The sequence below is a fragment of the Silurus meridionalis genome, chromosome 28, assembly GCF_014805685.1.
Source record: "Silurus meridionalis isolate SWU-2019-XX chromosome 28, ASM1480568v1, whole genome shotgun sequence".
NCBI lineage: Eukaryota > Metazoa > Chordata > Actinopteri > Siluriformes > Siluridae > Silurus > Silurus meridionalis.
The window spans coordinates 6,702,084-6,714,333 of NC_060911.1; the positions used below are offsets into that span (position 1 = coordinate 6,702,084).

At 38.4% G+C, this 12,250-nt stretch overlaps 1 protein-coding gene across 19 annotated transcripts in view; it reads right to left on the reverse strand.

Annotated features, from left to right (window-relative positions):
- The window catches only part of LOC124381300 (adhesion G protein-coupled receptor L3-like), a 298,169-nt gene that overhangs the window by 30,032 nt on the left and 255,887 nt on the right, over positions 1–12,250 (reverse strand). For all 19 annotated transcript variants that reach the window (XM_046842786.1, XM_046842803.1, XM_046842805.1 and 16 more), the window contains 4 exons: positions 11,467–11,676; positions 5,655–5,875; positions 3,754–3,820; positions 3,434–3,525 (listed from right to left, as the gene is read on the reverse strand). In XM_046842786.1, coding sequence (XP_046698742.1) covers positions 3,434–3,525; positions 3,754–3,820; positions 5,655–5,875; positions 11,467–11,676 — 590 coding nt within the window. The remainder of the gene's footprint in view (positions 1–3,433; positions 3,526–3,753; positions 3,821–5,654; positions 5,876–11,466; positions 11,677–12,250) is intronic.

Consider the following 12,250-nt stretch of genomic DNA (forward strand, 5'->3'; position numbering starts at 1 on the left):
TTCTATCTAAAACTCACAGAATGAATGATGTTCCAGTTGATCCTCGAGAATTGAATGTGTAAAAAGAGGGGAGTATAATAATCTAAAAGATATGAAAAAATAGCAAAATTGGTTTTTAACATTCATTTCCTGTTGATGTGCTACTATGTTTTGACTGAAGGTGGGAAAGTGTGAATAGCTGGCAAGCTAGGTCTGAGGAAAATCTAGCTAATAAGCTGGGTCTCAATAAAATGCAGTTAGCAAGCTAAATTTGAGGGAAATGTGCTAGACCTAATAAACTGGGTCTATTGAAAATGTAGCTAGCAAGCAAATTTGCTATAAATATATTACATGCAAAATCTGAGGTAAATATTGTTGCCCAATTAGGTCTGATGAAAATGTAGCTAATAAGCTTGGTCTGAAAACAATATTAGCTAGAAACCTAGCTATTTTGTAAGGTAGCTCTAAAAAAAAAAAAAAAAAAAAGCTAGGTCTGAGGGAAATGTAGCAAATACGCTGGAACTGGGGTAGATGTAAGAAGTAAGCAAGGAAAATAAAGTTAGCAAGGTAAACATCCAGGTTTCAAAGTCAAGCTAGCATGAGCGTCAAATGATGTCTGGTTTTAAAAGAAACATTGAGGACACAGACGCACAGAAACATTTGTTTTTGTTGCTTCTTGTTTAGCCCACCCTTTTCATTTCAACCCCTAATCAAACAGGCCTGAACAGTTCAAATTGTGCCTGGTGAATTAGCCGTGTGAAAACAGGAGACTGTAATCATCTAATTATCAGCATGAATAGGACGTCTGATTACAAAATTGTCTAGTTTCATCTGAGACATTATCAAAGACGTACCAGCACTGTACAGGCTGCCTAATTAATCAGACAGGCCGAATGGCTTCGCTTGTGTTTCTATTGAGAATTCACCTATTGAGAAATCACCAACTCAAATTTCATGCCACATTATTGGCTTATATTTCAATGTTTTTATTTGAGATGTAGTAGTCAGTAAATTTTGACTTGTAAGCCAGAAAGTGTCAAGTCACCCTAGATTTATAGTTCAATACAAAGGGCATGGAATGAAAAGGATGGATATGCTGTACATTGAAATGTCTGTGCAACATGTGTCTCTGCTCATTGACAGACACACTCCAGACCTGCAAATCTTTCTTCTATTTAATCATTTATAATGACTCAGAACTTGACCTCAATGGCTTGATTCATAGCAAATTCATAAAAGATATGAACAAACTCTAACGCAGTGGCAAACACACACACACACACACACACACACACACACACACACACACACACACACACACACACATTCACACACACACAAAAGCCGAGCGAAGGCTTGTGGGTGGAAAGACATTCTGTTTGGCCTTCAATCCAAAAGCACTTTCAAAGACGCAATTCAATCTGCTCATGAGGGAACCTGACTATGTATGTAGGATATTATGTTCTTTGAGAACGTGGTGTGCTGTATAATTAAATTTTACCATAGAAATCCAATCAGAATAATAATGAAAGAATCACATTGTGTAATGTACATTTTTCTGTCGACCAAAAAAAAAAAAAAAAAAACCTCATGACCTCCTCCTCCATTTTGAGATTTTTTATTACAGTCATAAACAAAAGCTGCACCAACAGTTTCTCCTTTATCTTGATTAATATTTCCGTTGACATGAATAAGTCACACAACACAATATGTCCTATTGTTTGATACATAATCATATCTACTTCACTGAGTGCCTCTGAAGCTTGACTGAGTGAGAAACATAAATGGAACACCTTACACATCAAATCTCCTACTCTGATTGGCAGAATGAAATATCAGCTTGTCGTCAAAAACCTGAGCCGCAATCTCTCTCATAATGGGCTCCCACGTGACTTGTTCAGACGTCCATGATATCAGTCTCAGTGACTCACTGCATTTCATTAAAGCTCTAAAGCAGGAACATCAATAACGCCACATATTCATAAAGTCATTACAGCCTCTTTCTCTCGGTCTCTCCAAAGTGTCCTCATATGAATATTTATACGCATATACACCTGCAGACGTTAATCCTGACCAATTGCTGGTCCCTCCTCCAATTGATGCTTTTTTTTCTAAACTCTTCCCATAATGCAGCATGCTTTGAAGAATACCGTTAGGCTTTGAGCCTTAAAACCAACTTAACCTTTAAAGCCAATGGGAAATATCAAAGGAGAAAATATAAAAATCTCTGCCTCGTCTGCTCATTATATGCAAAGATAGAAGGTAATGAAGTACAAATACTTTATTACTGTACTTGAGGAGATTTTTCTGGTATCACTACTTCACTATTTATTTTTCAGACATGGTTTTACTCATTACATTTTTACACAAATATCTGTACTTTCTACTTCTTACATTTTTTAAACCAGACTCGTTACTTTAGTTTCAATCTATTTGGTGACATGATCAATATTTATTCTTTTCATTGCGCACCTTCTTCAGCCCATAGACCTATTATTTGTTACTGCTTTGCTTTTTCAACCTTCCACTGCTCCTTTCCTGGCTCTCACACACCACAGATGTAGACTAGCCTATGAAGCTAACAATGAGCAGGCAGAAGGCAGCAAGAAGTATGGAGTTAACGTGGATGAGACAGAGGAAGTCAGCGACTCATGACTGAGAACAGAAACAGTCCTGATTACCTGATCATCATCTTTTCTCAGCTTGTGTTCTATATGGTGGTTTTTCAGCCTGGATACATTCATTAGATAACACAATTTTCAATTATTTTGTATTAATATATTAATATGATGTCATTTTATACCTTAAATCACTGTATATAAGCTTAAATGACTGTATACGACTGTAGAAAGAACATTACTCATGATCTTACACTCCAGTGCTCATGTTAGTTCTCACTCTCCAGTGTTCTGTATTGTTTAGAAAATTTTTAATCACACTCTTGTTATCACCCAAATGAGGATGTGTTCCCTTTTGAGTCTGGTTCCTCTCAAGGTTTCTTCCTCATAACATCTAAGGGAGTTTTTCCTTGCCACAGTCGCCATGGCTGCTCATCAGGGATACATACACACCGTTCACCTCAACTGTTAAATTCTGTAAAGCTGCTTTAAAACAATGTACGTTGTGAAAAGCGCTATAGAAATAAACTTGACTTGACATGTGAGGTCCAGTTACCAGCATGACACTAAAACAGGTAGTAGTTATGGCTATTTTTACTCAAGTTCATGTCAGAGCCCAAACTTCTTTACTTTAACTTTAAAAAGTGTATCCAGTACGTCAACTTTTACCAGAGTCTTTTAAAACACGAGTATCTGTACCTCTACATGAGTAAAGGATTTGTGTACTTGGATCTGTTTACCATCTCTGGTGATATGTGCTTCACAAAGACGAATAAAGCATCAGAAGACAAGGAAACACATGTCTACCTGCAACATACCGGCTTCACGCAACTTACTTTATGTTGTCCAGGCAACCAGAGTCGGGCTTCAAGATGGCTGTGTGGTGGAACATTTTGTACAAGGCGATGCCCAGGAAGATAACATTCAGCTGGAAAACACAACACCAACAACGTAACTGAACCAGAGCTAATTATAATCATTTAATGCTTTGACTGAACTGTAATTAAATATTGCTGCGATTTGAAAAACAGATTTGACTTGTAATATTAGCAGATTAATATATAACAGATTTGTGTGTAGAAAAAAAAAAAACAACAACACAAAAACAAAAGACTAAACAGGAATTAATGATGCGAGTTCATTAACAAGCGTTTACCATAATGATTAGAGTGGCAGGACCAATAAAACTCCAAATGAAATACGTGTCCAGACGCAACCAGCACCTGAAAACAAGGAATATGGAGAGCGGATTAAACACAATCGTGCAAATGCACCAATCAAATGCACACACACAACCTTTGGTGCATAAGAAGTGGTGGAAGTTGACGGGTAATAACAGATCGAGCTGATCTGGAGTGTATCTCTGGTCATATGAGATCCAGCATGGCCATGATACATGAGCGCTCACTCGTTAAATTATTCACCTCCTAATTTCCGCTGCATTAGTAATAACATCTTCGGCGCAGACATTAACTTCTCACTTATCACGCCTCCCTCGAATCTTTAGCGCTCCTCGGTTTAACAACAAAAGCACCTTCTTACAGCACCACCCACCATTACTATAAATATGCATTTGTTTATTCAGCAGGTTTGAATTCTTAAAATGGATTGGGCAGGTGGTGTTGATTCCTTTTCCGTAGTTCCAGATTGTTATTGTTTCTACAGTAGCAACAGATTTTCAAGGACTTGGATGGCAAAAGTGCTACATTTACATTCAGACTTGTAATAAACAGAGTAGAGAAAGAGAAGCGTGTAAGCATTGATACCGTAACATTTTTTCTTTATAGAAGGAGTCTCTAGTGTCAGTTTTTAGCAACTTGGCAACCACAAGAGGATTTTTTTTGTTGTTGATTTTGTTTTGGGGTATTTTTTTCCAGAACGAACATTTTCTTAATTTCAAGGCAAGGCGCTTTTTTTTTTAGTGTTTATAACTTATAGAACGTACTTGGATTTATCCCATTTTCCAACATATACTGTAACATCTCATTTACAATATATTACCACGTTCAATATCTAAGAATATGCCAGTCAAAGTTAGTTTTTTTCCTCTAACTTTAAAACATTAACTTAAGTAATTCAACAAGCTTTCCATTGAATAATAGTGTAATTAACAATTTTTATTTTTTTTTTTTTAATAAATCAATGTCTTTATATTCTAGAGCTGGGTTAACCTTGAATAGAACTCCTGTTTTTCATGGTAAGACTAAGAAGTAAAAAAAAAGTGTCAAAATCCAAAGAAAGAAAACAAAGAGAAACAAGACCAATAACCGACTGGAGCAAAAAGCCCACGAAACTGCATGTTCACAAAACATGGCCTTGCAATGTTTACTCCTGCTGCTTTAATTAGTTCATAGCAGGCTGTGAATTTCGGACTAATCACGGTTAATCAATCGTGCTTATTTAAATACAAGACCACGTCCACACGGACAGTCCTCGAATGGGAAGCAGAAACGTTGGTTTTGTCAAAAGACAGAAGAAATGATTGAAAACAAAGGAGAAAGAAGTGCAGTGAAGATCAAAGTGTATAAACACACACACACACACACACACACACACACACACTCTACTTGATTGCCAGCTGCAATATATCTTCAAAGCTTGGCTAAGCAGTTGTTATGAGTTATGTTGAATGCAGTACTGTTTCTCCAGATTACAGAGAGAATATTTAATGTCAGCATTTCTATCTTTTCACCGTCTCTGTGTGGATATATGCGTGTCCCATAATGCTCACCTCTGTGCTGTGCGAGTTTCTGCTTCTTTGATTCTGTCTCTTTAGGTTTTTGCTTGTGAAGAAGAAGAAGGGTTTTGCTAGTATGCATCAGTCTCTTTTAAACTAAATTATGCTTCAAAACCCAAGTGTGTGTTCTAGACAAAAAAGCTGGCACTCCGACAGCAATAACTCAAAAGTGTGCTGAATTTGTGCTGAAGGTAAAGAAAATTGTGGGGAAAAAGTCACGGTGATTAAATCCACACCTCTGATTTTTAGCCTTGGTGAGTCCAAGTGAAAGGGTCTAGAAGTGAGTCAAATATGTGTGTGTGTCTGCATGTCCTACTCACACTCTCTCTGTGCCATAGCTCCTGTAGTCCACAGCAGCAGAAACAGCCACGACGAGAGCCGGGATCCCGTAACCGGCCAGGTAGAAGTAGCGTTTGCGTGAGTGCTCGCTCTCAAACACCTCAACCAGCATGATGTAGAGCTGCACACCTTCCAGAAACATCCACGTGAACGCAGCCAGGAAGAAGAAATGCAGCAGGGCGGCGAATACAGCGCACATGATCTGCGTGAAACAGAAGGTGTGAGGGATGTGAGCTTCACTGATTATGAGTGGCACCGGATTAGAAGGAAGAATTACAAACACACACACACACAAAAACACACACTGTAAATCTTAAAGTCTTCAGACTAAGTGGACGTTGATGGATGATGTCCATCTCGTCTCGTATCGGTAATTAAATTAAAAACTATGAAGTTTATAGCTCATTTATCAAACATGACACTCTTCTATTGCAGAAACATTTACACCTGGTGTGCCACCTTTATACGGGATATTATTTTCTGTGATCACCCCCCATAATACACACACACACACACACACACACACACACACACACACACACACACACACATATTCGCTTATACACTCGCCGTCCATTTTATTAGGAACACCTAGGCACTAGCACGTTTATGTCATTATCCACTGAGCCAATCAGAAGTCAGCTGGGTTGTGTACACCGGATATAAATGTACAGCTTTAATGTTTAACGTTCACTCCGAACTTCAGAATGGGGAAATAATGTAATCTTGGCGAACCAATGTGACAGAGATTTTAGAAATCTGTCATCTATATACCAAAAATATACTGTAAAGCAGCTTTGTGATGAAGTGTATTGTTTGGAGACTTATCACGAGTAAAAATCGTGCAAGATGGCTGCCCTTGTAACATGACGAACCAGAATACGGCAGATGGAAGTCAATTGACTCGAGGCAGGATTTTTTTTATGGAACAAACTAAACTGGAATTTTTTTTTTTTTATCATTATCCAGACAGAAGCTTGACAGATGGACAAAAGAGAATCGTTTCATAGTGCTTCCTGAAGGCCTCCACCATCTTCTGGGTCTTGGTGGAGTCTGTGGTGCTATATTTATAGTAGTGGAGGCCCACTTTTATTTTACCATGATGCACATCAATATGAATAATCCACCTTCTTAACATTATCTATATGGATAACATTTGTATTACAGGACATAACAGAAAAAATAAAAACAACAACAACAAAAACACACTGCACCAGCCTCTATGAGCCGACGTACCATACCGCGCTCTCACACAGCGAGCGTTATCATTAAATAAAGAGCTTCGAAGTCATTGGCATGGGTGGGTGAGCATCGTACACCACGAGCAGAGAACAACTGATTAAGTGATTAAGCAGTTCTTCACGTAAATGACAAAACATAAATAAGGCTCTAGAGATGATGAACAGAGAGGAAGGTGAGACTCAGAGAGCTGAACAGCTCTGTCGGGGAGGTAACAAGGACACACCCCACCCACACTCCCCCCCGGCGGGGTTGATAATGAGATTTTTCCTCGAGGGGATTAACCATTAACCCTGACCTATAGCGTTTAACCCTTCACATTGATGATGCTTAGCGCCTGGAGGATTTTCAGCAATTTCAGCCTGCAGAGTGAGTGAATCAATTACCGATGAGGCTTGTTAAAAGGGAGAAACTACGAGGGAGAACATGGCATTATGTGTTCAAGACTGACTGTTTAACAAATAAATAATAATCTTTTTCTTTTTTTCATAAGAAAGCTCAAGAAAATGATTCACAAGGCATCTGGTTGAGACTATCTGAGCCAATGATGGAACAAGTTAAACTGTTTTTTTTTTTTTTTTTTGCATAGGCAAAAAGCTTGTGTGATATAAAACTCTTCAAATATGAAGGTTGTGAGATATGAAGCTCTTAAGATATAAAGTTTGTGAGATATAAAGCTTGTGAGATTTGAAGCTCTTAAGATATGAAGCTTGTGAGATATGAAGCTTGTGAGATATGAAGTTCTTAAGATTTAAAGCTTGTGAGATATGAAGCTCTTCAGATATGAAGCTCAAGAGATATGAAGCTCTTCAGATACAAATCTTGTGAGATATGAAGCTCTTCAGATATGACGCTTGTGAGATATGAAGCTCGTGAGATATGAAGCTCGTGAGATATGAAGTTCTTAAGATATGAAGCTTGTGAGATATGAAGCTTGTGAGATATGAAGTTCTTAAGATTTGAAGCTTGTGAGATATGAAGCTCTTCAGATATGAAGCTCTTCAGATATGAAGCTCTTTAGGTATGAAGCTCAAGAGATATGAAGCTCTTCAGATACAAATCTTGTGAGATATGAAGCTCTTCAGATATGACGCTTGTGAGATATGACGCTTGTGAGATATGAAGCTCGTGAGATATGAAGTTCTTAAGATATGACACTTGTGAGATATGAAGCTCTTCAGATATGAAGCTTGTGAGATATGAAGCTCGTGAGACATGAAGCTCTTCAGATATAAAGCTCTTCAGATATGAAGCTTGTGAGATATGAAGCTCTTCAGATATGAAGCTTGTGAGACAATGTTTATCAACATGAATTAAGTAATACAACAATAACAAAGTGGAGATCAATATTAGGGAATTACAGACAGAATGGTATGGTTTATAGAAAGAAAGAAAGAAAGAAAGAAAGAAAGAAAGAAAGAAAGAAAGAAAGAAAGAAAGAAAGAAAGAAAGAAAGAAAGAAAGAAAGAAAGAAAGAAAGAAACAAAAAGAAGATTTATTCTTAAATCACGTTCTGTTTAAAAGTCAGTTTGTTACAAGACAAGAGTAAAGTGTACACTTTATAAACACCGACACAATACTGTATTATTTGGGATTGATCCAAAAAACATAAAAACCCCAAACATCTTCCTATATTAGACTGTACAAGTGCTAATTAGCCACACTGCTTTAAAACATGTTTCAAAAGACCTGCGCTGGACGTCTAAAAGGCAGAAGGAATGAAAGAAAAGAATCTTTTTTGTTTGACTTCTTTAGAAAGTTAGAACCATTACCTCTCTGAAGAACCTCTTGAGAAATCTGTGGAATCTAAAATTCAATTCAAATCTGGAATCTGCTCCTTCAAAACCATTAATCATAATAAAAAAATGTGCAGAGTATTCAAACTGTCAGATTCCTTCCATCAACCTTACTGCATAATAAAACTAAAGTCAAACCCAAAGAAAAAAAATCATGCTTTTAAGTGCGTTTGACCTTTTTTGCAAAAAAAAAACCAACAACATATAACCGTATCGCTTCATTGAAGTCACTCATTTGGGTGTTTTCAGCTTCGTAACCAGGAAATTCATGATGTTTATTTCACCAGCAGCTTAAGCAGTCGAAGAGCGTATACATTTACTTCAAATAAATTATACATAAAACAGAAAATAATTAAAAATTTTTTTGAATGTTTCTTAAGTTGCATTAGACTAGACTGTGTTCCTAGACATACAGTCAACCCCCGAAAATTCGTGGTTCGGAACATCTGTGGGTTTTCATTTGGAGCCTAATTAACAGCAAGTTGCGGATTATTAAAAAATAACTGAACAGGGACTGAACAGATAGGAACGTTAGGAATACCAATGTTTTCACTAACAAATTTCATACAATTGTTTAAAACACTATATTATGAAAGTGACATAATGTCTAGATGAATTCACTAAGGTACCATAAGGGCTGCGGGGGTGCGTCCAAAATTTGTAGATTAGAAAATTTTCGCAGATTGTCGGAACTCACGGGGGTCTTAGAACGTAACCTCTGCGAGTTCCGAACTTCGCAGATTGTTGAAACTCGCGCGGGTCTTAAAACGTAACCTCCGCCATTTCCGAACTTCGCAGATTGTTTGAATTCAGGGGTCTTAGAACGTAACCACTGCGAGTTCCGAGCTTCGCAGATTGTCGGAACTCGCGCAGGTCTTAGAACGTAACCTTAGAACGTAACCTCCGCCCTTTCCGAACTTTGCAGATTGTTTGAATTCACGTGGTTCTTAGAACGTAACCGCTGCGAGTTCTGAACTTCGCAGATTATCGGAACTCACGTGGGTCTTAGAACGTAACTGCTGCGAGTTCCGAACTTCGATTATCGGAACTTTACGTCTTAGAACGTAAACTCTGCGAGTTCCGAACTTCGCAGATTTTCTGATCTCACGGGGTCTTAAAACTTAACCTCCGCGAATTCCGGGGGACCACTGTATTACATTATATAAAATTGTATGAATGTAGCCAGCCTGCCTGAAGATGTTGGAAATTTTGCTAGCTAGATGCGATTTCCAGCAAAATACAATCTCATGTGACGCTTTGATCGACTTGTTAGACAGCGGCTTGATCAGTTTTGTGGCAGTGCTTATTATTTGAATTTCCACCCATGTTAACTCGATTAACATTAAATAGGTGACAATTTAGAGCAGACGACGTGCAGAAAGTTCGCCTGCTTTTCACCATTGCCATTCAAATTCCATTTGTGCCTCATGTCACCTCTACCACCCCCATCAACCATCTTTTCCTCGCACTACAAACATGATGGCCCTCACACCACAGAAACTCTCGCAAGCAAATGAGCTCTGTGGCATGAAGAGACTCTGGTGACACTCAGAAATCAGCTGTATAGTCCTCCGCTGAGCTGAGCAACCTGAGTCTCGCCATCAGATTCCTCATTCTGAATCACTTCTATGCATGGAGGCAGTAGCAGAAAAATCAGCAGGTGATTTATTTCTTTTTTTTGTGGAGAATGAATGCAGAAGAAAGTGAAAAGAGCGAAGAAAGAAAAGGAGTACAGTAGAAAAAAAAGTGTCTGGCTTTTTTTTTTTCCTATTTTACTCAGTAACAATAGCTGCTGTTAAATTCCAGAGTAAAATGTGAACAGTTATTATCAAACATGAGTATGGACACTTTAACATACAATACACACCAGTAGCAGCAGTAAAATCATTGGAAGCACAATGGTGTGGTTCAAAAGTCTTAGATTATTCTTTTTAATAAATATAGTTTGAAAAGGAATGCATACAATCTACAATATCGACAAAAGTTTGGGGACACCTGACTAAGATTTGGATGTGTTTTCGAACACTCTATTCCGTTCCCCGTTTGCTGTTGTGATAATCTCCACGCAATAACCACATATGGCTGGAAAAGTCAGGTGTCCCAATACTTTTTTCGCATACTTTTGCACTCACATCTACAGTATTCCCTTCGCCTGTGTATGTGTTCAGACAACACTCGCTCAAGATTGAATCTAAAATGGATCATGAGCTTTACACAAACTTTTACAGTTTTTAAGCTTGAGATTTTTTGTTTGTGATAGAAGTTGCAGTTACATTTGTTATGCTAAATTTGAGAAGACGTGTCTGCATTTTTACAGACATTTCGACTTCATTTTATGTACTGTTCTGAGATTTGTCATTAGACAGACAGATAGATAGACAGACAGATAGATTATTTATTGTCACTATTGTATCATCGTTAGCCCATTTTGGTTCACATGGGTCCTCACAATGTGCTAAATCCATGTACACACAAAAACAGACACCCCCTCACACACAAAATCCCAGTCAGCGCCGTAAAGCATTAGTGCGTCCGCAACTACAGCAGCAGACCACCACGCCAAAACGAAATATAAAATAACTAAGGGATGAGTGATATCATAGTCAATGAGCAACTGATTTCTGCAAACATAATTACTGCTAGAAAATGAGATTAGCTGACACCACTGTGTGACGCAGCAGCCTGAGAAAGGCTTGAATTTTGATTCAATTATAGTTTTGTGTGTGTGCGTGTGTGTGCGTGTGTGTGAGTGTCTTACAGGCTGGTCAGTGCGATTGATTCCGGTCAAGAAGAGCGTCTCGGCGATGAACAGAGAAATGCACAAGTTCTTGTGGATGGTGTTGCGGTCGCTCTGCAGGCCTCGGAAGAAGCAGAAGGTGAAGATGCAGATGAGCAGGCAGACCAACGAGAGCAGGATGCCCACCCATGTAATCATATTCAACAACAGGTCATGCACCGGGTCTGCAGTCTGTCCCGAAAAAAAGAGAGGGAAAGAAAGAGAGAAAACAATACATAAGTAACACAATCTGAAACAAATTGCGAAAGCCCCAAACACACTCATTGTGAAGGGTTTGTAATGACACTGCTCTGGTTTAATTGCTCCTGTGTGGTTATGTGTGAAGTACCACCGTGGCTCATTCATGTCTACAAAACAATAACAAAAAAATACGCCCCAGCTACTGTGGCTTACCGTCGCATAGTTTCTTTCCCTGGATATTATTAACGATCCGGTGTAGCTGCAAGGCCCCAAATCTATCTGTCTCCAGATCCTGAACAGTGCTCATTATAAGCAAGAAGAGATTCATCTCTCAACACAAGCTGCTGAATGTTTACACAGCTTAATACAACTAAGGTTAGCATGGGCTATCCTGCAAGCAGTGAGCTGTCCAACATTTGTGGTCAGACCGAGGTAAAAAATAGTCCAATTAAAGTATAACAGCCAGGCCAACATTGGCTAGACTAATTAAATAAGTTTCAATAAGTGGACAGTTCGATTGTTCTTTTGACATTTCCTTGGGTTTGTGGCTGCACTTGCAGAAGCA